The 25525-nt window shown below is 42.6% G+C and overlaps 1 protein-coding gene across 1 annotated transcript in view; it reads left to right on the plus strand.

Annotated features, from left to right (window-relative positions):
• The window catches only part of LOC311140358 (platelet endothelial aggregation receptor 1-like), a 43853-nt gene that overhangs the window by 12291 nt on the left and 6037 nt on the right, over window positions 1-25525 (plus strand). The window contains exons 2-11 of the mRNA XM_084175384.1: window positions 16111-16221; window positions 16485-16586; window positions 16688-16788; window positions 17047-17139; window positions 20192-20438; window positions 21856-21961; window positions 22131-22267; window positions 22502-22714; window positions 23222-23396; window positions 25138-25258. Coding sequence (XP_084031510.1) covers window positions 16115-16221; window positions 16485-16586; window positions 16688-16788; window positions 17047-17139; window positions 20192-20438; window positions 21856-21961; window positions 22131-22267; window positions 22502-22714; window positions 23222-23396; window positions 25138-25258 — 1402 coding nt within the window. The 5' untranslated portion in view covers window positions 16111-16114. The remainder of the gene's footprint in view (window positions 1-16110; window positions 16222-16484; window positions 16587-16687; window positions 16789-17046; window positions 17140-20191; window positions 20439-21855; window positions 21962-22130; window positions 22268-22501; window positions 22715-23221; window positions 23397-25137; window positions 25259-25525) is intronic.

Here is a 25525-nt window from a genome sequence, read left to right on the forward strand (position 1 = left end):
AGGGCATGTGAGGCCTCCATGAAGTCACTGTAGGTCTCTGTGTGTGCACATCTGTGTTTATGTGGATGTGTGATGGAAGGTTTTTTGATGACCAGGCAATTTTTTACACTCCACATCAGTTCAGCATTTCCTTTTGTTAGAGTACATTCTGCTGGGCTGTTTCCCTTAGTGAGAAAATACAGAACAAGACATTATTGGAATACTGAACTAGTGCTGCTCTACGGCCAATTATTAATTGGGTATTGATTGACAGACCGCAAAATTGAGGAAGTACGAGAGGCAAAGAGTGTTTTTGAATTAGCCACCGCCAGTGTAGTAAATCGAGATGTGCACAGTGCACGTGGAGTTTCAGACTACAGTGTGGTCATAAAACAGGCATGGCTTTTCTAGACTTGGATGATTTCAAAGGCTTGTGACCTCATGGCCTTGTTGTGTATGTTGGAAGAACCCAGAAGAAAACAAACATGGATGAAAAGCTGAGTGTTATGTCTGGCAGTGTCATAAAGAATACTTCACTCAAGAGGTTCCCACAATACTTTGGGCCGCTAAAAAGGACAGAGAAGTTGAGTGAAAGTGACAGCATGAAGGTAAAGAGCATGGAGAACAAAATTATGATTGAGGAAATTAGATTGACGTTGTGGTGGAAATGTTGGAAAAATACAGTGGGGAGAACAAGTATTTGATACACTGCCGATTTTGCAGATTTTCCTACTTACAAACATGTAGAGGTCTGTAATTTTTATCATAGGTACACTTCAACTGTGAGAGACGGAATCTAAAACAAAAATCCAGAAAATCACATTGTATGATTTTTAAGTAATTAATTTGCATTTTATTGCATGACATAAGTATTTGATCACCTACCAACCAGTAAGAATTCCGGCTCTCACAGACCTGTTAGTTTGTCTTTAAGAAGCCCTCCTGTTCTCCACTCATTACCTGTATTAACTGCACCTGTTTGAACTCGTTACCTGTATAAAAGACACCTGTCCACACACTCAATCAAACAGACTCCAACCTCTCCACAATGGCCAAGACCAGAGAGCTGTGTAAGGACATCAGGGATAAAATTGTAGACCTGCACAAGGCTGGGATGGGCTACAGGACAATAAGCAAGCAGCTTGGTGAGAAGGCAACAACTGTTGGTGCAATTATTAGAAAATGGAAGAAGTTCAAGATGACAGTCAATCACCCTCGGTCTGGGGCTCCATGCAAGATCTCACCTCGTGGGGCATCAATGATCATGAGGAAGGTGAGGGATCAGCCCAGAACTACACAGCAGGACCTGGTCAATGACCTGAAGAGAGCTGGGACCACAGTCTCAAAGAAAACCATTAGTAACACACTACGCCGTCATGGATTAAAATCCTGCAGCGCACGCAAGGTCCCCCTGCTCAAGCCAGCGCATGTCCAGGCCCATCTGAAGTTTGCCAATGGCCATCTGGATGATCCAGAGGAGGAATGGGAGAAGGTCATGTGGTCTGATGAGACAAAAATATAGCTTTTTGGTCTAAACTCCACTTGCTGTGTTTGGAGGAAGAAGAAGGATGAGTACAACCCCAAGAACACCATCCCAACCGTGAAGCATGGAGGTGGAAACATCATTCTTTGGGGATGCTTTTCTGCAAAGGGGACAGGACGACTGCACCGTATTGAGGGGAGGATGGATGGGGCCATGTATCACGAGATCTTGGCCAACAACCTCCTTCCCTCAGTAAGAGCATTGAAGATGGGTCGTGGCTGGGTCTTCCAGCATGACAACGACCCGAAACACACAGCCAGGGCAACTAAGGAGTGGCTCCGTAAGAAGCATCTCAAGGTCCTGGAGTGGCCTAGCCAGTCTACAGACCTGAACCCAATAGAAAATCTTTGGAGGGAGCTGAAAGTCCGTATTGCCCAGTGACAGCCCCGAAACCTGAAGGATCTGGAGAAGGTCTATATGGAGGAGTGGGCCAAAATCCCTGCTGCAGTGTGTGCAAACCTGGTCAAGACCTACAGGAAACGTATGATCTCTGTAATTGCAAACAAAGGTTTCTGTACCAAATATTAAGTTCTGCTTTTCTGATGTATCAAATACTTATGTCATGCAATAAAATGCAAATTAATTACTTAAAAATCATACAATGTGATTTTCTGGATTTTTGTTTTAGATTCCGTCTCTCACAGTTGAAGTGTACCTATGATAAAAATTACAGACCTCTACATGTTTGTAAGTAGTAAAACCTGCAAAATCGGCAGTGTATCAAATACTTGTTCTCCCCACTGTAGATATGATGTGGGACACATCAGAGTGGTAGAGGATATTTCGAAGAATAATGAAAGACTGCAATCTGCAGTGTCAAGCTCAAATTGGCGGTGGTCATAGTAGCTATGTTATTGTCATCACTGGCTGTCCATCCAGCGCGTTTATGTAAGTACACTACAAGTCAAAAGTTTGGACACACCTACTCATTCAAGGGTTTTTCTTTATTTTGACTATTTTCTACATTGTAGACTAATAGTGTAGACATCAAACTATGAAATAACTAAACAAGTATTTGATCCCCTGCTGATTTTGTACGTTTGCCCACTGACAAAGAAATGATGAGTCTATAATTTTTAATGGTAGGTTTATTTGAACAGTGAGAGACAGAATAATAACAAAAAAAACCCAGAAAAACGCATGTCAAAAATTTTATAAATTGATTTGCATTTTAATGAGGGAAATAAATATTTGACCCCTCTGCAAAACATGACTTAATACTTGGTGGCAAAACCCTTGTTGGCAATCACATAGATCAGACGTTTCTTGTAGTTGGCCACCAGGTTTGCACACATCTCAGGAGGGATTTTGTCCCACTCCTCTTTGCAGATCTTCTTTAGGATCTTCTTTAGTCATTAAGGTTTCGAGGTTGACGTTTGGCAACTCGAACCTTCAGCTCCCTCCACAGCTTTTCTATGGGATTAAGGTCTGGAGACTGGCTAGGCCACTCCAGGACCTTAATGTGCTTCTTCTTGAGCCACTCCTTTGTTGCTTTGGCCGTGTGTTTTGGGTCATTGTCATGCTGGAATACCCATCAACGACCCATTTTCAATGCCCTGGCTGAGGGAAGGAGGTTCTCACCCAAGATTTGACGGTACATGGCCCCGTCCATTGTCCCTTTGATGCGGTGAAGTTGTCCTGTCCCCTTAGCAGAAAACACCCCCAAAGCATAATGTTTCCACCTCCATGTTTGACGTGGGGATGGTGTTCTTGGGGTCATAGGCAGCATTCCTCCTCCTCCAAACACCGCGAGTTGAGTTGATGCCAAAGAGCTCGATTTTGGTCTCATCTGACCACAATACTTTCACCCAGTTCTCCTCTGAATCATTCAGATGTTCATTGGCTAACTTCAGACGGGCATGTATATGTGCTTTCTTGAGCAGGGAGACCTTGCAGGCGCTGCAGGATTTCAGTCCTTCACGGCGTAGTGTGTTACCAATTGTTTTCTTGGTGACTATGGTCCCAGCTGCCTTGAAATCATTGACAAGATCCTCCCGTGTAGTTCTGGGCTGATTCCTCACCGTTCTCATGATCATTGCAACTCCACGAGGTGAGATCTTGCATGGAGCCCCAGGCCGAGGGAGATTGACAGTTCTTTTGTGTTTCTTCCATTTGCGAATAATCACACCAACTGTTGTCACCTTCTCACCAAGCTGCTTGGCGATGGTCTTGTAGCCCAATCCAGCCTTGTGTAGGTCTACAATCTTGTCCCTGACATCCTTGGAGAGCTCTTTGGACTTGGCCATGGTGGAGAGTTTGGAATCTGATTGATTGATTGCTTCTGTGGACAGGGGTCTTTTATACAGGTAACAAACTGAGATTAGGAGCACTCCCTTTAAGAGTGTGCTCCTAATCTCAGCTCGTTACCTGTATAAAAGACACCTGGGAGCCAGAAATCTTTCTGATTGAGAGGGGTTCAAATACTTATTTCCCTCATTAAAATGCAAATCAATTTATAACATTTTTGACATGCGTGTTTTTGGATTTTTTTGTTGTTATTCTGTCTCTCACTGTTCAAATATACCTACCATTAAAAATTATAGACTGATCATTTCTTTGTCAGTGGGCAAACGTACAAAATCAGCAGGGGATCAAAAACTTTTTTCCCTCGCTGTATGGAATCATGTAGTAACCAAAAAAGTGTTAAACAAATATATCAAAATATATTTTATATTTTATATTCTTCAAAGTAGCCACCCTTTGCCTTGATGACAGCTTTGCACACTCTTGGCATTCTCTCAACCAGCTTCACCTGGAATGCTTTTCCAACAGCCTTGAAGGAGTTCCCACATATGCTGAGCACTTGTTGGCTGCTTTTCCTTCACGCTGCAGTCCAACTCATCCCAAACCATCTCAACTGGGTTGAGGTCGGGTGATTGTGGAGGCCAGGTCATCTGATGCAGCACTCCATCACTCTCCTTCTTGGTCAAATAGCCCTTACACAGCCTGGAGGTGTGTTGGGTCATTGTCCTGTTGAAAAACAAATGATAGTCCCACTAAGCGCAAACCAGATGGGATGGCGTATCACTGTAGAATGCTGTGGTAGCCATGCTGGTTAAGTGTGCCTTGAATTCTAAATAGATCACTGACAGTGTCACCAGCAAAGCACCCCCACACCATAACACCTCCTCCTCCATGCTTTACGGTGGGAACTACAAATGTGGAGATCATCCGTTCACCTACTCTGCATCTCACAAAGACACGGCGGTTGGAACCAAAGGACACATTTCCACCGGTCTAATGTCCATTGCTCGTGTTTCTTGGCCCAAGCAAGTCTCTTCTTGTTATTGGTGTCCTTTAGGAGTGGTTTCTTTGCAGCAATTCGACCATGAAGGCCTGATTCACGCAGTCTCCTCTGAACAGTTGATGTTGAGATGTGTCTGTTACTTGAACTCTGTGAAGCATTTATTTGGGCTGCAATTTCTGAGGCTGGTAACTCTAATGAACTTATCCTTTATTACAGAGTCATATCTCTTCACTGTCAGGCGCCAAGGCCTTTTTCTAACTTTCATCCAATAACTTGGACAAGCATGATGATCATGGCATCATGTGTGAAGTGATTCATGGGGTAGTAAAACAATAGGATTGTGGGGTCCAGGGCACCACAGGGTGACTCACAGAGACCTTCAGACTATAGGGAACTTCCTTTTGTAATGTCACCACCATATTGTAGTAGGAGAGGTGATTTCACTACAGGGTATGGCAGGAAGAGTAAAGGAAGGGGTAGTTCTGAACAAACAAGCTACTGATGATGATTCATACCGCAACACCAGAACAATCAACATTCCTGTGAATTTTTCAATGGTCATGATTATCGGGATGTCTAGAAGTCATAACACAAATTGTGTAATTGTGAAATTCTCAAGTGATGTAGTAATTTATCATTTCGTTATTCAAGACCTGTATGTCAGGATGTTACATTTTATTCATTTTCATTTACGTCATTTAGCCGACGCTCTTATCCAGAGCGACTTACAAATTGGTGCATTCACCTTATAGCCAGTGGGATAACCACTTTACAATATAAATTTTTTTTGGGGGGGGGGGGGGTAGAAGGATTACTTTATCCTATCCCAGGTATTCCTTAAAGAGGTTACAGTATTTCTTGAGGATAATGATGGTAAATATTAATCTACAGCCGAGGATTTAGTTATGAATGGGGTTATACCATTAGTGGATTGTTCTTTTATACCAACTAAACTGTACTAAACAGCTTGTCTCCATCATGGAGGTTCATTCACTGTGAAAGCTCACTGTACACGCATGTGGTCTCTAGAATAATACCACTTGATTCTATGGTAATTACATATGGTCTCTAGAATAATACCACTTGATTCTATGGTAATTACATGTCCAGAGTCCTGAACTGTTACTGGAGCCTTCTAAGCGATGGTCTCACGATAATGCCAACGGTGTGGTCTTTCGACTGTGTTCTTGCTGTGTGCATTTACAATCAAGCCTGTGTTTTCTGGTTATGGTTTGTGGAAAGCCTTTATTTTATTTTTTTTACAAGAAGCCAATGTGTCTCTGCACACATTATGATCCCCAGTACATTACGGCACATATAATTACTGCTCTGTGTGGTCATGTCCCTCCAAAACCTCAGCCAGGGCCTCCATTTTAGGTTTTCCACCATTTCATATAGTTAAGCTTGCATAAAAAATACTATTAAGACCCTGAACAGTGCTTTTTAATCTGAGGTGAGTGTTTTGGGGTGTACTGTACATGTACATGCATGTGTTTTTGTTCTGGCTAGGGTACTCCGGAGTGTTTGTGTTTGTGAGTACCCCTACACTTTCCCTGACCGATGAAACCACAGCCACTCTGCCTGTGGTTATGGTCTGGAGTGTGCTGGCCCTAGAGGCAGTTTACACTGTGTGGCTAGCTGGTTGCACACGAGAACACACAAGCCCTCACTGTGGAGCAATGCCACAGGGATGGACTCAACTTGGAGAGAGAGGCCTCAACTTGGCCAAACGCCCAACACAACAAGAGAGAATGTGTTTCCAGAGTTTCAGCACAACATGTTTCAATTGGCCAGGCATTCACACCAACCTTATCATATAGATATATTAGGTCGGAATGACCATGCATGAACTAGCTTCAAGTATTAGCTTAACAACACCATGTGGTCCTCTGTAGCTCAGCTGGTAGAGCACGGCGCTTGTAACGCCAAGGTAGTGGGTTCGATCCCCGGGACCACCCATACACAAAATGTATGCACGCATGACTGTAAGTCGCTTTGGATAAAAGCGTCTGCTAAATGGCATATTATTATTATTATATAAGCCACATATTCCATGGCTGACTCTTCGGCCATGTGTAGAGCTCATGTTGATGCCCTCATAAGGCCCAAAACAACAGCATTACCATGGTACCCTTATCAACCCTACCTCCGTTATCTATTTCAGTCTGTTCAGTGTCGCCCTATCGATAGTGCCTATGACATAAGCTTTCTACACTAGAACCACATGACCAACATCACAGGGATAGAGTTGAACACATACACCCCAACTCTGGTTTATCAGACTGCTAGAGCTGCTCTCTAGGAGGAGAGGAAAAGGTGTGGCCATCACGTAGACCTCCTGACCCAATACCATCTGGTATTTGGGGGACCCCCAGATAGTATATGTTAGCAAAATGTGTGCCCTGCATGCCCGTTCGGTAATCCAGCCTTGCTCACACACAGGCCCTGGACCCGTTGCCTGACACAAAATAACAGGGTGCGTGTCCCTCATTTCCCCAAGATAGCATATGAGAGCAAAATGTGTAGAATTGCTGGAAATGTGCTTTAAAATGGCAAAATGTTCTCTCAACCTCATGACAAAATGTGTAGAATAGCATTATAAAACTGCAAAATTTTCTCACTGCACCATGGCAAAATGTGTTGAAATGCAGTAAGTTAGCTTATTTCCCCAGGAGGTCGGTGCCCCAGGGCCCCAAATGCGGTAGTCCGGCCCTGTGTGTGAGGCAGAAGAAGACTGACATAGGGATAACATAGAGTTGACATACAGACATAGGTTCTATTTTATTTTTCCATAGCAACTACCCTGATTTAACGAAGCGTTAGAGAAGTGATTTACATTCACATTTTACATTTTAGTCATTTAGCAGACGCTCTTATCCAGAGCTACTTACAGTTAGTGAGTGCGTACATTTTCATTCAGGACTCAAACCCAAGCTTAGATTGGCAGACACCATTAAGCATACAGCATACTGTATTGAAGAGGCTGTTGTGTTGAATCGTATCCAAAATGTTGACCTCTGTGCTTTTTCAAGAACATTCAGCAAATGTGGGCCTACAAAAAACGGTCCGCTAGTTGCCCATCCCTGATTTAGACACAAGTGCTTTTGTCAGTTGTTAATCATTGGTCATCAAAGTGTTCAGCTGGGGTTGTTTTTGTTTTCTGATGGTCCACTAAAGATTTCAAAGGCTTGTGACCTCTTGGCCTTGTTGTGTATGTGTAAAAGCTAACTGTTATGTCTGGCAGTGTCATGAGAAGATCCGCCGAGGACGATACACATCATCTAGAATACTTCACTTAAGTAGAGGTTCCCACAACACTCTGGTCCCAAAGCAAGACAGAAGTTGAGTTAAAGAGACAACATGAAGAAAATAAGAAAAGAGCATGAAGTACAACATTATGATTGAGGACATTAGACATAGGGATGACATACAGTTGACATAGGGACCATTTTATTTGTTTTTTCATAGCAACTACCCTGATTTAAGGAAGCATTAGAGAGATGTTCTATGACTCAAACCCTAGCATAGATTGGCAGACACCATTAAGCATATGTCACTGTATTGTAGAGGCTGTGTTGTGTTGAATCGCATCCAAAATGTTTACATCTGTGCTTTTTCGAGAACATTCAGCAAAAGGAAAGCATCAAACAGATTTGCTGAGATACAATAACAATTTTAACTTGTCTATAAAAGGAAGACAAAAGAAGCAGACACCCAAATGTTAAAGGTGTCTGTTTTTCTCTCAGGTCAAAGATCAAAGTTCAAGAACTCATAGTTCATTCGCATTAATCCTACAGAGGACAGCACACCCTGCAGCTCCAAGCTCACTCAGCAAAATACAGCCTTCCGAGTAGTAACTCCCCAAAAGACAAACCCCTCCTCTTTCCCTCCATATCATCCCTTTGTCACGCAAATCCCACGACAACCATCAACAGCATATGAGCTGCCAATAGAAGACTTTCCACTCAGAATGTTCCAGTGTGTGGGGGATGAGACTCGTGGTTCGGTACCACCCTTAATGTACAAAGCCTGACTGTAAACACCCCCAAAATGTGTCATGTTTAAGAAACAATAAAAAATGTAATGGATAAATGCGAGAAATTGACCAAATCAACAGTTATGCGCCACATACAGTACCAGTCAAAAGTTTGGACACACCTACTCATTCAAGGGTTTTTCTTTATTTTTACTATTTTCTACAATGTAGAATAATAGTGAAGACATCAAAACATATAACACATATGGAATCATGTAACTCATGATTCCATATGTATCATGTAACATGTATCTAATCATGTAACATGTATCTAACTCCTGAGTGGCGCAGTGGTCTAAGGCACTGCATCGCAGTGCTAACTGTGTCACTAGAGATCCTGGTTCGAATCCAGGCTCTGTCGCAGCCGGCCGCGACCAGGAGACTCATGGGCGGCGCACAATTGGCCCAGCGTCGTCCAGGGTAGGGGAGGGAATGGCCGGCAGGGATGTAGCTCAGTTGATAGAGCATGGCGTTTGCAACGCCAGGGTTGCGGGTTCGATTCCCACGGGGGGCCAGTATAAAAAAAAAAAAAAAAAAAAAAAAAAATGTATTCACTAACTGTAAGTTGCTCTGGATAAGAGCGTCTGCTAAATGACTAAAATGTAAATGTAATGTAAATGTAAATGTAGTATCCAAAAAAGTGTTAAACAAATCAAAACATATTTTATATTTGAGATTCTTCAAATAGCCACCCTTTGCCTTGAGCACTTGTTGGCTGCTTTTCCTTCACTCTGCCGCCCGACTCATCCCAAACCATCTCAATTGGGTTGAGGTCGGGGGATTGTGGAGGTCAGGTCATCTGATGCAGCACTCCATCACTCTCCTTCTTGGTCAAATAGCCCTTACACAGCCTGGAGGTGTGTTGGGTCATTGTCCTATTGAAAAACAAATGATAGTTCAACTAAACCCATACCAGATGGGATGGCGTATCGCTGCAAAATGCTGTGGTAGCCATGCTGGTTAAGTGTCCCTTGAATTCTAAATAAATCACAGACAGTGTCACCAGCAAAGCACCCCCACACCATAACACCTCCTCCTCCATGCTTTACGGTGGGAACTACAAATGCTGAGATCATCCGTTCACCTACACTGCGTCTCACAAAGACACGGCGGTTGGAACCAAAAATCTCAAATTTGGACTCCAGACCAAAGGACACATTTCCACCGGTCTAATGTCCATTGCTCGCGTTTCTTGGCACACGCAGGTCTCTTCTTATTATTGGTGTCCTTTAGTAGTGGTTTCTTTGCAGCGATTTGACCATGAAGGCCTGATTCACACAGTCCCCTCTCAACAGTTGATGTTGAGATGTGTCTGTGACTTGAACTCTGTGAAGCATTTATTTGGGCTGCAATTTCTGAGGCTGGTAACTCTAATGAACTTATCCTTTGCAGCAGAGGTAACTCTGAGTCTTCCATTCCTGTGGCGGTCCTCATGAGAGCAGTTTCATCATAGCGCTTTATGGTTTTCCATATTGACTGACCTTCATGTATTAAAGTAATGATGGACTGTAATTTCTCTTTGCTTATTTGAGCTGTTCTTACCATAATATGGACTTGATCTTTTACTGAATAGGGCTATCTTCTGTGTACCCCCGTACCTTGTCACAACACAATTGATTGGCTCAAACACATTAAGAAGGAAAGAAATTCCACAAATGAACTTTTAAGAAGGCACAACTGTTAATTGAAATGCATTCCAGGTGACTACCTCATGAAGCTGGTTGAGAGATTGCCAAGAGTGTACAAAGCTGTCATCAAGGCAAAGGGTGGCTATTTGAAGAATCTCAAATATAAAATAGATTTAGATTTGTTTAACACTTTTTTGGTTACTACATGATTCCATATGTGTTATTTCATAGTTTTGATTTCTTCACTATTATTCTACAATGTAAAACATTGTAAAAATAAAGACAAGTCCTGGAATGAGTAGGTGTGTCCAAACTTTTGACTGGTAGTGTATATTTCTGATTTGCAAAAAACCTGAATGTTTCTGAAAGTATGAATTTGAAATATTGGGTGTGGGGTGGTGTGTAGTTGTTCCATCAAGTCCCCATTCTTCCAATCGGTTGTTAATGGTGCATACTCCCTTCGCCCCCACACCCATCCACCCAACATGTGGCATTACAGCGACTAGGGAGTGTGTGCCAGCCTAGCTGTGGTCGAAGGAGCCGAATCTCTCATGCGCGCCAAGAAGAAATCCCAAATGCAAAGGATTATGGGTTTTATATCCAGTTTACAGTAACTGTGTTTTAATGGGGGGAGAGGGGGTGGGGTATAATGCTGCAGAGTCAGGACTATAGGCTGTGGTTAGAGTGACACATCAAGCTCTCCATCTTATTCACTCCAACTGGCAATGCCTGTCAGTGCCAGCTTGAGAGCACATTTATGGATTTGTTATTCTTACTGTTGACATGTAAATTGATGACACAAAGTCTAGAGCTTGAAATTGTTATATTTTTCCTAAAAAGGCGCTTTTGATACCACTAATCATGGGAATTGACAATCAGAATCATTCAGTCAATTATATCATGTTGACAAGTTTTGGTTGTTACGTTACATTTACATTTTAGTCATTTAGCAGACGCTCTTATCCAGAGCGACTTACAGGAGCAATTAGGGTTAAGTGCCTTGCTCAAGGGCACATCGACAGATTTTTTCACCTAGTCAGCTTGGGGATTAGAACCAGCGACCTTTCGGTTACTGGCACAACACTCTTAACCACTAAGCTACCTGCCGCCAGTGATATGCATGGAAAATCATATATGATTTAGCTGAAGCTACAATCTATCATGAAAACAGTGCAGCTGGTGACATTGACCTTTGATTGGTTTTTATTACATTCTAAGTATCATAGAATCATATATAGGAGTTGGCTGTTGAATTGATATCGACCTCATTACAATGTGTTGACGCTTAGCGCATCTTTTTTGTGCAGTGCACACGTGGAGAATGCAATACTGAAGTGAATAAACTGTTTTCCTGTGTTATTTTTCTCTCTTTGGCTTCAATAACTTGGAACATTTGGACATTTAGAAGAAAGCATTATGAAATGGTATTCATATTATTGAGCATGTAACATTATTCTAGCATTTTACAATGCCAGGAGATTCCCAGGAGGAACTTTGAGAAATGACTGTGAACTTGAGACTTCATATTGTGTAGCCTCGTTTCTTAGTCTGTCTTAGATATTGCACCCCTCTACATGAAAATCGAGTTATGCTTGGCATCCCTCTCTCCTTCTCCCTCCTTTCCTCCCTCTCTCTCTTTCTTTCTCTCTCTTTCTTTCTCTCTATTTCTTTCTCTCTCTTTCTCTCTCTCTCTCTCTCCCTCTCTTCTCCTTTTCTATTTTCTCTTTCTCTCTCTCGCTCTGTCACCAATCCACAGCCAATGTGTTTTTCTCTCAATTGTATTTTCCTTTGCGACGCTCTGTTCCAAAGAGTGACTCATATTTTCTACCTCAATTAACGTTTCAACCCCAAAGAGAGAGAGGAGTAGAGGGGAGGGAAAAAGGCAAGCAACATTTTAAACAGTGCCATGTGCAGTGTCTAGGATTTCACCATTTACTGACAGTATAAAACAAACTCTCTACTCTTATTTAAGGAGCTTGTTATCCAATAGCGACCATTAAGACCCCACCCCACTCAGGACTGGATTGTCTTGGAAGAGAAGACGATTTAGGATGCTCAGTAAATGTGAATTAATGCTATTGCATGCATATTGCATGGTTCAAATGATGGTTCAAATGATGGTAAAGATGATATAATAATAATAATAGTCATAATTATAATAATAATAATAATAATAAAAGATGAGCATGGAGTTTCAGTAAGTTTGTGTGAGTAGCCTCCAGAGCTGTCATTAAATGAACTGTGAATGCAATCTGCACAGTTGGTTGTCATATGTGTTGAAACCAAATCAGATATTTTTCCTTAGTCTCATTTCTGAGGCTTTTGCAAGACTCATGACTGAAATTGAATGTTAATAACATACATAAGAGTGTCTCAGTTTTGCAAGATTCATGTGACACGAGTACATCTGTTTTCATTTAGGCCTTGTTTTCATTTAAGTCACTGTGCAGTTCTGGAAAAAGCATTGTGGGGCCTTTTTAAACATTAGGACATTCTCCAGTTGGTACGATCTGCACACGCGTGGGCCACTTGTTTAGTTCTGGGGCGCTTGACATTGTGAGCCAAGACGAGTCCATTGAATTAGAGAATATACTCAGATACTATAAATAGTCTCTCTGTACTCGTTTCAACGTATGGGACTCATTTTGTGCATGGAACGTTTTAAGAACATGAAAAACAAATGAGCTGTCAATGAAAGTATTAGAAAGTGTGTGTGTGTGTGTGTGTGTGTGTGTGTGTGTGTGTGTGTGTGTGTGTGTGTGTGTGTGTGTGTGTGTGTGTGTGTGTGTGTGTGTGTGTGTGTGTGCGTTATACTGTGTATTCCTATCCTCTATTGTTTTATTGGGCCACATGAAAGTCCAATTGAGATGGTCTGCTTTGCTCATTGAAACAAAGTGTTCTAGTGCTGGCTGCAGCATTAGAGGTCCAGAACCACCTCTGTACCATTCAAGGCACATAGAGATGTAGCTCTGGTCCAGACTACACCCTGTACCAGACTACACCCTGGACCAGACTACACCCTGGACCACAGCTAATAGATATGTAGAGCCAAATCTGGTGCCCATCTACACTTATCACGTGTAACATAATAAATATATTTTGCCATCTGTGTATGTTTTTATCTTACGTTGATTGCATGAAGCAACACAGAAGAAGAATCTAGATTTTTATAAAAGATGATGGAAAAAAGATGATGAGGAAAATGCTAATAAGCTGAATTTAATAAGTGTACTCTCAGCAGGAAAGGCTTGGGCAGGAATCAATAATCAACCCACATGTATGGGTGGAGTAGCAAAAAAAAGCCTACTTTTTGGGGGGGAGGACCTGAACCCTTTTACCTCTCAGAGCAGGGGTCTGCTACCTACTTACCAGTTATGTCTGCCGACCTACCGTTCAATTTAAAGGTAACCCAAACATGTAATGTGAACTGCCGCTGACCTTAACTTCAGTCAGAACTCTGTCTCTCTTCACGTCTGCACTCATTAAACCGACACTCTCTTTCTCAGCACTTAAGAATTCCCATGCGGTTTCAAGGCTTTGTCTAATGAAGCTCAATTAAAAAGAAAAAAGGTAAATAAAAATATTTACCCCAGTCCAATAAAGTGGCTGCTAAAGTCAATTGCTCCTCTTAATAAAAACCATATGCCTGTTCTTATAAGATTCTGTTTTTATGGTGCAGCTTTTTAAGGCGTTAGAGTGTGTGCTAGAATGTATATTATCTCCTGACACAAAAGACAGGAGGGTTGTGAGGGGTGATATATCAAAAGCAGCAGATCAGTGAATGTACATGATTTATGTTACAGGGAGCATTTGCCAAATCAAGTCATAGCTACAGCTGTAGGTTTAATGTGACTGCTGGGGTGTGGCTGCAGTTTGTTTGTTACTTTGATTATGAAAATGCTTTGGCTGAAGCCCCTAAAAGGGATCCTAGCATGGCATTGTTGAAGAACCACACCATTACGTTGTGAGGGGAGGAAGAGACCTTGTGAAGGGCTAGGCCTAGGCCTTGTTGTTCCTCTCTTTGCTTGACTGAACAAAACTGCTAAATATCTCCTTTGGAATAGTCATAGAAATAGTTGAATACCCCAAGCTCTTTATTTCATGCTCGTTGGTGACATGAGAAGCTATAGGACACTAACTCTGTCAGGGGGACTTATTACAAAAACAGAAGGGAATAAATAGCCTTGACCAATTCTATGTCAACATCAGTCCATCCTCCAAAGACCATCCCTTTCCCACGATGAGGGGAATGGCCCTTCAGTCGACCCATGCTATAGTGTTCCTGAACTTCCCAAAATGTCCATGAGAGTTTTGGGGGAAAAATACCACTTTCTCTGTGCCGGCCTCCCTGCAGCTCCCTGAGAGCCTGCTCCGGTCCCCATCACTAGGCGTTCCCCTGGGTCTGCGTTTTGATTGGATCCAGATGGTGTGAGTGTGGAAGGGGACATGGCGGAAGAGTGTGGTCTTCTCTCCAGCTCTGATTGATAATAGCTAGGATGGTAGCTGAAGTCGCATTCCTCTCCCCAATCCATTTCTGTCTCTCTCTCTCTCGCTCGCTCGCTCACTCGCTCTTTCTCACTCTCTCAGATTCAGTGGTGGAAAAAGTACCCAATTGTCATACTTGAGTAAAAGTAAAGATACCTTCAAAGAAAATGACTCTAGTAAAAGTGAAAGTCACCCAGTAAAATACTACTTGAGTAAAAGTCAAAAAGTATTTGGTTTTAAATATGCTTAAGTATCAAATGTAAATGTAATTGCTAAAATATACTAAATAATTTCAAATTCCTTATATTAAGAAAACCAGACGGCACAATGTTTTTTGTATTTTTTTCGGATAGCCAGGGGCACACTCCAACACTCAGACATAATTTACAAACGAAGCATTTGTGTTTAGTGAGTCCGCCAGATCAGAGGCAGTAGGGATGACCAGGGATCTGGATTAGTGTGTGAATTGGACAATTTTCCTGTCCTGCTAAGCATTCAAAATGTAAGTACTTTTGGGTGTCAGGGAAAATGTATGGAGTAAAAAGTACATCATTTTCTTTAGGAATGTAGTGAAGTAAAAGTAAAAGTAGTCAAAAATATAAATAGTAAAGTACAGATACCCCAAAAAACGACTTAAGTAGTACCTTAAAGTATTTTTACTTAAATACTCTACACCACTGCTCAGATTCCTCTGTTCTAAGATGCCATATGGGGAGAATAGGGTGCGCGACAGGGAGGGTTTGGGTAAACGGCTCAATGCTGGCCCGCTGCCTTACCTCTGCTTTGTGTTTAATGAACTCTTTTACAAGGGGTAATACTTACCATGCTTTATAGGTGCTGAGAATATCATTAGATTCCCCTTGGAGTGAAACTACGGGAAGGTTTCAGAGAAATGTTCATATTCTTTACATTGTGAAGTGTTTGATATCTTTGTAATTCAGATGGCGGGCTAAAAGCGGACAAGTATCAGTTTAACAAAGCCAGTATGATTTGATTTGCTGTATAATTAGAAAATAAAAAAGATAGGTATTTGATTATCCCCTATCCTGCTAATAACCTGATCCTTAATAACCCTCTCCTCAAATGTCGGTCCTCATGCTTTCGATCTGTAGCCTATTATCACTGCTATTTCTCCCATAGATAGGCATTATAAATATCCTCCATAACCTTTTTCCTCTCTTTCTCTCCTCAGGACCATGCAGTCACTGCAGACCTGTACCGTCCTGCTGGTTCTGAGTGTTCTGATTGGCCTGTCCTGGTCTCTGAACCCAAGCGATCCCAACGTGTGTAGCCTATGGGAGAGGTAAGTCATTTCATTGTACCAGAATAGAAGAGAGCACATTTTTTGTTTATACTGTTTAGTGTGTGAGAAAGAAGTAGAAGTAGCAGCAGGTTTCATTATAACTAACTTGTTGTTCGTTGTTGCACTTATCATTGAATATGTAGCACTTGGCTCAAAATATGAACTTCAGGTTGTCTCAACTCTAGACCATGATGGGTCCGTTCTGTCAATGTATTGCATTTGCCTATTATTATGTCTTGAGTACATTTTGTCCTTTCATGCAGCTTCACAACCTCAGTGAAGGAGTCGTACGCCCACCCTTATGACCAGGTGACAGAGGAACCTTGCTCTGAGCCACGCACCTCCTACAGATGCACCCGTCACAGGTAACACAGTCTGCCGACTCACTTCCTGTTTACTTCCTGGTTCTGTCCATAAGGTCAGGGGGTAACAGGAAGTATTCTCTATTTGACTTTGTGTTGGCCAGGATCACCTATAAGACAGCATACAGACAGGCGGTGAAGATGGACTACCGCCTGAGGTACCAGTGTTGCCCTGGCTACTACGAGAGCAGAGACAAATGTGTCCGTAAGTTTAACGCCATAGCTTTTCTTTATTACCATATCAAAGCTAACTTAGAAGATTCATCAGTAGCATTTCAATTAATTAAATATAGACATATTTTGCCATTGATTTCTAGAATTCATCCTATTTTGTGCTTGGTTGCTGAGTTGGTTACATTCTGGAAAGTTGACATGCATGACTTACATATATACTGTTCTTTATACTCTCCACCGACCTTCTAGTCTACTAAAGAGTGTGTTTGTGTGTGTTTTTCATCACTAGCCCGCTGTACTAAGGAGTGTGTCCATGGGAGATGTGTTGCTCCAGAGCGCTGCCAGTGTGAGGGAGGCTGGCGTGACGACGACTGCTCCAGTGGTGCGTTACATCAACACACACACACACACACACACACACACACTGCAGGATATGACAGGTGACCATTACTCAAAAACTGATCCTCACACACAACACTCAGTCACACATAGGGCTTTCCAATGGAAACAGCAAGGGACCATTACCAAATAAACAGTGATGCGTCATTGAAGTAAGCCACAGCCCAGAAAACTGTTTATTAGACCAGGAGGACACTATGTCCCACTGCCTCCCCTTCCTGCCACTTGCCATTTTGTACTACATCAAGTATGTAACAGTGTATACTGCATATACTGCATGGTTAGACCCAGGGCCCGGGATGTAAATCAATATTTTCCATATTCTGCAAGTATACACTTTTGGAATCAAATGTAAAAAAAGGTATAGTTTGCATATTAATTAAAATAGCTTTATCTTAGCACATGATTAATGTTTTACATTTTATTTATCCCAGAAATATTTTATTAACCCAGAAACTCCCAGTTAATCAATGCCAGTGTTCTTCTGAACTCAATCAGGACACTAGTACAGTGCTGAATAGAGGGCGTAACTTAAGCTGGTGGTGTATGATGCCTTCAGAGGGGATGATGGGAAGGGGAAATGGAAAATGTTACCCCTCTCCCTATTTTTCCTCACTCTCCTTCTCTCTCTGGGTAAACGAGTGCTGGCCTTGGCACCATACTGCTGAGGCCTATAATAAAGCTCACTGGCAGAATAAGAGCTGACACAGATGCCTGTGTGTTGAGCTAGCTGTGGGAAATGAGAGAGAGGATGAGGTTTAGCACTGAGAGCTGAAAGAAAGACAAGAGGAAGAGGGAGAGCGCTAGAGACAGAGAGAGAGAAGTGGACAGAGACAACGAGAGATGAAGAAAGAGATAATTAAATAAATGTAGTTTAATAAGAGGTCGTTGGGGAAGAGAGATTGTGATGGAATAGTTTATGTTGGGTGAGGTTGGGAGGTTTAGATACAGAAAAGATGACTGGTTGAGTTTTGATGCTTAAGAACAGAGTGATATACTCTAGAAGGGTGTGGGGGAAAGAAGGGTGTGGGGGAAAGAAGGATGTGGTTCAGTTAGATATGTGGGAGATAATGCTGTTGTTGGATGCAGACGAGACCTCCACCACCACTCGGACAATACACTTGGGGAAAGAGAGGAATTTTCCCACCATATCTTAATGCATTCCATTTACAGTACAATGGAGACTTGCCATTTTAAAGAGCGCATCAATCGAAAAAATGTCACTTTAGAACCTTGATCAGATATAAACACACACATGGACCATTTCTGTGAGAACAGGTCTGGGTTCTGTTATAAGTTGGGTAAGTGCAGAGGCTTGGGCACAGCCAGCTGGTCCTAGCACAGCTATTCAAAGCCTAGGTGTCCAATCCATCACGTTTCACTCACCCACACTCATGGCTGGCCTTGTCAGGCCTGGACTATGATAGCAGATAGTAGAAGGCCTAGTAAACTGCAGGTCCTTTACTAAATCTCCATTGCCGTCCTGGAGAACGCCTGTGTAAACATTATTGCTGCTCTAGCTGAGCTTCCCATAACTCAATGTGACACACACTCGAACTGCAACCTCTCAGCGTCTCTCGCCCACACGGAATGAGTAAATGTTTGATTAATTTAAACAAAGAAAATAGAAAAGGGTCCTGTTCTGAGTTAGAGTAATAAACATGTCTCTGCTATGTGGTAGTTTTAGCTCTAAACCCTAATTTGGCCATACTGTACCCTCCATTTAATTGTCAAATAAGTCCTGCTTGAAACTGTGACACAGTACATACTGTATGTTACTGAAGGAAAGAGAGGTGGGTGGAAGATCTCATTATAAACTACGTAGAAAGGGTACAGTTCCTGTAGAAAATGTGTGTGCTTGCTTCAGCTGTCTAAAAGTATTTTTTATCATAGTGGAAGTAGTAGTAGTTTTTACTGCAGTAGTAGTTGTGACTGAAGCAAGCACACTAGAATCCATATAGAACAGTACGATTTGTTTGTGATCATTCACACTGTATGTCATTCCCCACAAACCTCAATGAGACAATGAAGTATCAATCCATCATTGAATGGTTGTCATCATGATTGTGGGGCGGCAGGTAGCTTAGTGGTTAAGAGCGTTGTGCCAGTACCCGAAAGGTCGCTGGTTCTAATCCCTGAGCCGACTAGGTGAAAAACCTGTCGATGTGCCCTTGAGCAAGGCACTTAACCCTAATTGCTCCTGTAAGTCGCTCTGGATAAGAGCGTCTGCTAAAATGTAAATGTAATGATAGTTAGTGAGATCATCACTTGTGTGCAAAGCTTCAGTTACATCACCCATATTGGATATCTTTTTTTCCCTTGAATGGGGTTTGCGCCCCAGTCAGTCCACGTTATTGATGAGACATTGGAGGAGTCAGTGTGTGTCCATGTGGGATCCTGGTTTTCATGGAATCAGGAATGATCCCCCTGACGCTCTTTAACTCTGATTGAAATCTAAACCTTGTGCGATTCACCGGTTGGCGATAACCACCGGAGCCATCCCGAAAGGCCACTGTAAAATTCCCAATTTGAATCATCCATCTTGTTGGCTCCATGCAAATCGCCCTGTCAATCGTAAATCACAAGTCGGTAACATGAGATTCTGGAGCTAGTAGGGCTAGAGTTGGACATTGACTATGTCTCTGTTTGTTGGAAATTCATGACTATACATGGATAGATATATTGTCCCTGGGGGAATGATCTTTACCATTGTCTTCTACTCTGGTTCCCGTGCTGTTGTTTTTGGGTTGAAACATGACAGTCCCAGTGGTCCAAATGGAATAGAATATAATTGGATTTGTTTTTGTTCATGTGCATTGCAATGAAATCACATACAGTATACAGTGTATCACCATGCAACTACATTAGGTTAATATAAGGAAAACCTCCTTCAGAGATATCAGATGGAAAACAATGTACACTGGTCCACTAGTCCACTGGTTTATCCATACATGTATATGATTACATATATTTTGTTGCATGGGGTTTATTTTTTGATGTGTCTGTTATCATCTGTGTCTGTGTGTGTCTTCCAGCCTGCGATGACAAACACTGGGGTCCAGGTTGTGGTCAGCTGTGTAAGTGTGAGAACGGTGGCCTGTGCAATCCTGTGACCGGTACCTGCCAGTGTCCTCCAGGCTACATTGGGCGCCGCTGTGAGGACCCCTGCCCACCAGGCACCTTTGGCAAGGGCTGTCTTCAGAAGTGCCAGTGTGGAACTGGGGGTTCCTGTGATAAAGTGACCGGAGAGTGCCTGTGTCGAGAAAGTTTCACTGGGACATTGTGAGTAGTAGAAGTAACACTCTCTCAAATAGGCCTACAGCTATATGTATAAATATAAAGTAAATTGTATGTTAAGGTTGGAAAGACAAAATGCGGGGGCAGTAGACTAATTGTTATACCATATCCTATGGCCTTATTCCATCCTTCCAATGCAGGAAAAGAGCCCCTCTTGAAACACTAGGTTAGAGCATGAGTCATTAGTTACAGCCTGTGTTTTAGATGCCCTTGAGGATGAGTAGAGAACTACTAGCTATTAGTGGAAACTCTTTATATGAGGCAGCTGCCAATGTCAGAAAACCGCACAGCACTCTAACAGTCCAAGGACCACCCACCAAAAATGTGTTGTTCCGTGACCCAGGAAGCAAAACTGCAAAATGTCAACAACTAAGTAGATAAACTTATGAATATGAACACTGTGTGGTTCAAAACTTGTAAAAGTTGCACTTTAATTTATTATTTTTTATCAAAGAAATCATAGCGCATCTTGGGTAATATCCCTAGCAACGTTCCGACATTGGTATGTTTCGCCTTGGTTACTTTTGTTGCACGCTGGCGCACAAAACACATAACTTTTTGTGCGTTCGGTGTTTGTCCGTGCATAAGCCCAAGCAACACATATTGCCGGTCCTTCACTGATCCAGATGAACCTGTATAAGGCATTTTGGCAGCTGTATTTAGCTTACAAGGGCCATCATTGCGTTTGCCTGCTAGCCATACTAAAGACAGCACAGCGTTTTCTAGCTAACACAGCTCTCAAAACATTCAAGGTCCCGACAGCTACATAATGCACTGTTCTGGCATCTGAGAAAAAAATCAATTTAGCACCTTTCAACAGCTTCCTACCTCATATTATTCCGTGATTTTTCCGGTCCGGTACATAAGTTGCTTCTGCAAGCATGGACAACGGAACTTGTGTAACAAGGTTAACATGGCAACCTCATTATGTTGCTAGAGGAAATTACCCAAAATGCGCGATGATTTTGAAATTTTACCTTTTGATTTATAATATTTAAGCAATATGCAACTTTTACAAGTTTTGAACCACACAGTGTTCATACTCATACAATTATCTACGTAATGATGTTGAAACTTTGTTGAAGTTTTGTTTCCTGGGTCACAGAATGCCTTTTCTGAAGCCTTTTTTTGGTGGGTGGCACTTTGACTATAAGAAATAGTAGAAGTGTATGGCAATGTACCACTACTGATCAATTCTACCGTGTACAGTTGAGTATTTGTTGCAAGTGCAGTCATTTTATTTGTCCTTAAACAACTTTCTCTGTATGTTTATGCACTGTGTCGCAAAGAGATTCCACTAAATTGAAAAAGATAGGAACACCTTAACTTGTACCCTAAATTAAAATCTCTACACAACCTGAGTTGACCTGCCACTCAGAGTTATTTCCTCCATGTTCCTCAGCTGTGAGAAGGCATGCCCAAGGAGTCGATGCCCGCTGCGATGCCCATGCCAGAACGGGGGCATCTGCCAGGGGAAGGGGATCTGTGCGTGCCCCCCTGGGTGGACGGTACGTTTCCTGATCCCTACACTGACTCAAACACAGCATCAGTGGGTCAACATGGAAATCTTTGTCTTTTGAGGTTATCAATCTGATCCCTGTTTTAATGTCATCGTACTATGTTCACTCTCTCTATTTCTCTTTCTCTCCTCTCTCTCTATCTCTCCCTCTCTCTCAGGGTGAGGTGTGTACAGAGCGCTGTGCAGAGGGCAGGTATGGTCCTAACTGTGCCCAGGAGTGTGTTTGTCACAACAGGGGCCACTGCGACCCTGAGACAGGCCAGTGCCAGTGTGCTGAAGGCTTCACTGGAAACAGGTGTGTGTGTTTATCTAACTCACTGCAGTAGAGACATATATCTGCAATATACTCAACCTGCACCCATGGTTGGGTCTAAGTTGTTTATATCATACAGTTCATGTATCTTTCCTTCATAATATTAAATAAGATACATATAGAATAGTTTCTGATACAGTTCAAGCCAGAGATATGTTATTCCACTTTGGTTTCGGAGCATGTCCTGATTTGTGTGTATGTGTTGTATCTCCACAGGTGCAGTGAGGAGTGTCAGGTGGGTAGTTACGGGCGGGACTGTAAGGGTTTGTGTGACTGTGCCAACGGGGCTCGCTGCTATAACATAGATGGAGGCTGTCTGTGTGAGTCTGGCTTCAAAGGACCCCAGTGCAGAGAGAGGATGTGTACGCACGGCACCTATGGCCTTCACTGTGAACGCACCTGCCTCTGCCACGATACACACACACTCAGGTATGGATCAACAAAGGGTACACACACACACTGCCACACATAACAACTCACACACATACACACACACAAACCCATAATAGTTTTTAAATGATTTTGTTGTTGACTCCTGAGTGGCGCAGTGGTCTAAGGCACTGCATCGCAGTGCTAATTGTGCCACTAGAGATCCTGGTTCGAATCCAGGCTCTGTCGCAGCCGGCCGCGACCGGGAGACTCATGGGCGGCGCACAATTGGCCCAGCGTCGTCCAGGGTAGGGGAGGGAATGGCCGGCAGGGATGTAGCTCAGTTGATAGAGAATGGCGTTTGCAACGCCAGGGTTGTGGGTTCGATTCCCACGGGGGGCCAGTATAAAAAAAAAAAAAATGTATTCACTAACTGTAAGTCGCTCTGGATAAGAGCGTCTGCTAAATGACTAAAATGTAAATGTTGTTTATAATTCTTAGATTAGTTTAATTCCGTATTAATTGTGCTCACCCATGTGACCATATTTTCCTCTGTACATTGGCCAGCTGTCACCCACTGAAAGGCGAGTGCACGTGCCAGCCAGGCTGGGCGGGGCTTTACTGCAACGAGACCTGCTCCCGTGGTTACTACGGCCATGGTTGCCTGGAGCCCTGCCTGTGTGTCAACGGAGGGGTGTGTGACAGTGTGAGCGGGCGCTGCCACTGTACCCCTGGGTACACGGTGAGTGATTAGGACGGGCAGAACTAAATGGGGCACAGGATGGCACTGACAATAACTAAAGTATAATTTATTTGGGTTATTTACTTAAGATAATATACAGTGGGGAAAACAAGTATTTAGTCAGCCACCAATTGTGCAAGTTCTCCCACTTAAAAAGATGAGAGAGGCCTGTAATTTTCATCATAGGTACACGTCAACTATGACAGACAAATTGAGATTTTTTTTCTCCAGAAAATCACATTGTAGGATTTTTAATGAATTTATTTGCAAATAATGGTGAAAATAAGTATTTGGTCACCTACAAACAAGCAAGATTTCTGGCTCTCACAGACCTGTAACTTCTTCTTTAAGAGGCTCCTCTGTCCTCCACTTGTTACCTGTATTAATGGCACCTGTTTGAACTTGTTATCAGTATAAAAGACACCTGTCCACAACCTCAAACAGTCACACTCCAAACTCCACTATGGCCAAGACCAAAGAGCTGTCAAAGGACACCAGAAACAAAATTGTAGACCTGCACCAGGCTGGAAAGACTGAATCTGCAATAGATAAGCAGCTTGGTTTGAAGAAATCAACTGTGGGAGCAATTATTAGGAAATGGAAGACATACAAGACCACTGATAATCTCCCTCGATCTGGGGCTCCACACAAGATCTCACCCCGTGGGGTCAAAATGATCACAAGAACGGTGAGCAAAAATCCCAGAATGGGACCAAAGTAACAAAGCCTACCATCAGTAACACACTACGCCGCCAGGGACTCAAATCCTGCAGTGCCAGACGTGTCCCCCTGCTTAAGCCAGTACATGTCCAGGCCCGTCTGAAGTTTGCTATTTGGATGATCCAGAAGAGGATTGGGAGAATGTCATATGGTCAGATGAAACCAAAATATAACTTTTTGGTAAAAACTCAACTCGTCGTGTTTGGAGGACAAAGAATGCTGAGTTGCATCCAAAGAACACCATACCTACTGTGAAGCATGGGGGTGGAAACATCATGCTTTGGGGCTGTTTTTCTGCAAAGGGACCAGGACGACTGATCCGTGTAAAGGAAAGAATGAATGGGGCCATGTATCGTGAGATTTTGAGTGAAAACCTCCTTCCATCAGCAAGGGCATTGAAGATGAAACGTGGCTGGGTCTTTCAGCATGACAATGATCCCAAACACACCGCCCGGGCAACGAAGGAGTGGCTTCGTAAGAAGCATTTCAAGGTCCTGGAGTGGCCTAGCCAGTCTCCAGATCTCAACCCCATAGAAAATCTTTGGAGGGAGTTGAAAGTCTGTGTTGCCCAGCGACAGCCCCAAAACATCACTGCTCTAGAGGAGATCTGCATGGAGGAATGGGCCAAAATACCAGCAACAGTGTGTGAAAACCTTGTGAAGACTTACAGAAAACGTTTGACCTGTGCCAACAAAGGGTATATAACAAAGTATTGAGAAACTTTTGTTATTGACCAAATACTTATTTTCCACCATAATTTGCAAATAAATTCATTAAAAATCCTACAATGTGATTTTCTGGATTTTTTTTCCTCATTTTGTCTGTCATAGTTGACGTGTACCTATAATGAAAATTACAGGCCTCTATCATCTTTTTAAGTGGGAGAACATGCACAATTGGTGGCTGACTAAATACTTTTTTTCCCCACTGTACATGCATGCAGAAATGTATACTCATACTTCATATATTCTGCTTTTCTTCTGTTGTGAGCTGTTATAACCTGCTTATGTCTGTTGCGTAGGGTGTTCACTGTGAGAGTCCCTGTAAGAGTGGTACCTATGGGAAGAACTGTTCTCTGGAGTGCTCCTGCTCCAACTCAGTGGACTGCTCTCCAATTGATGGGACCTGCTTCTGCAAAGAGGGTGAGTAACTGATAGAGACAGTCTGACTGACAGATATTAGTCATAATATCTCTACTCAGATGGGACAAACAAACACACAGACATACTCAACAGTGTGTATGTCTGTGGCTACCTTATTGTATGAACAAGTCAGTTAGGGCTCGATTCCATCTAGCGGTGACTGCATTCACGGTAAACGGTGCATATGTCGGCTCAATAGGAAATTACGTTTAAATTTAGATCGTGCAATTTGTAACGCTTCAGCGACACAGATGGAATCGAGCCCTA

This window comes from Coregonus lavaretus (assembly GCF_964263955.1).
Source record: "Coregonus lavaretus genome assembly, chromosome: 13".
Lineage (NCBI taxonomy): Eukaryota > Metazoa > Chordata > Actinopteri > Salmoniformes > Salmonidae > Coregonus > Coregonus lavaretus.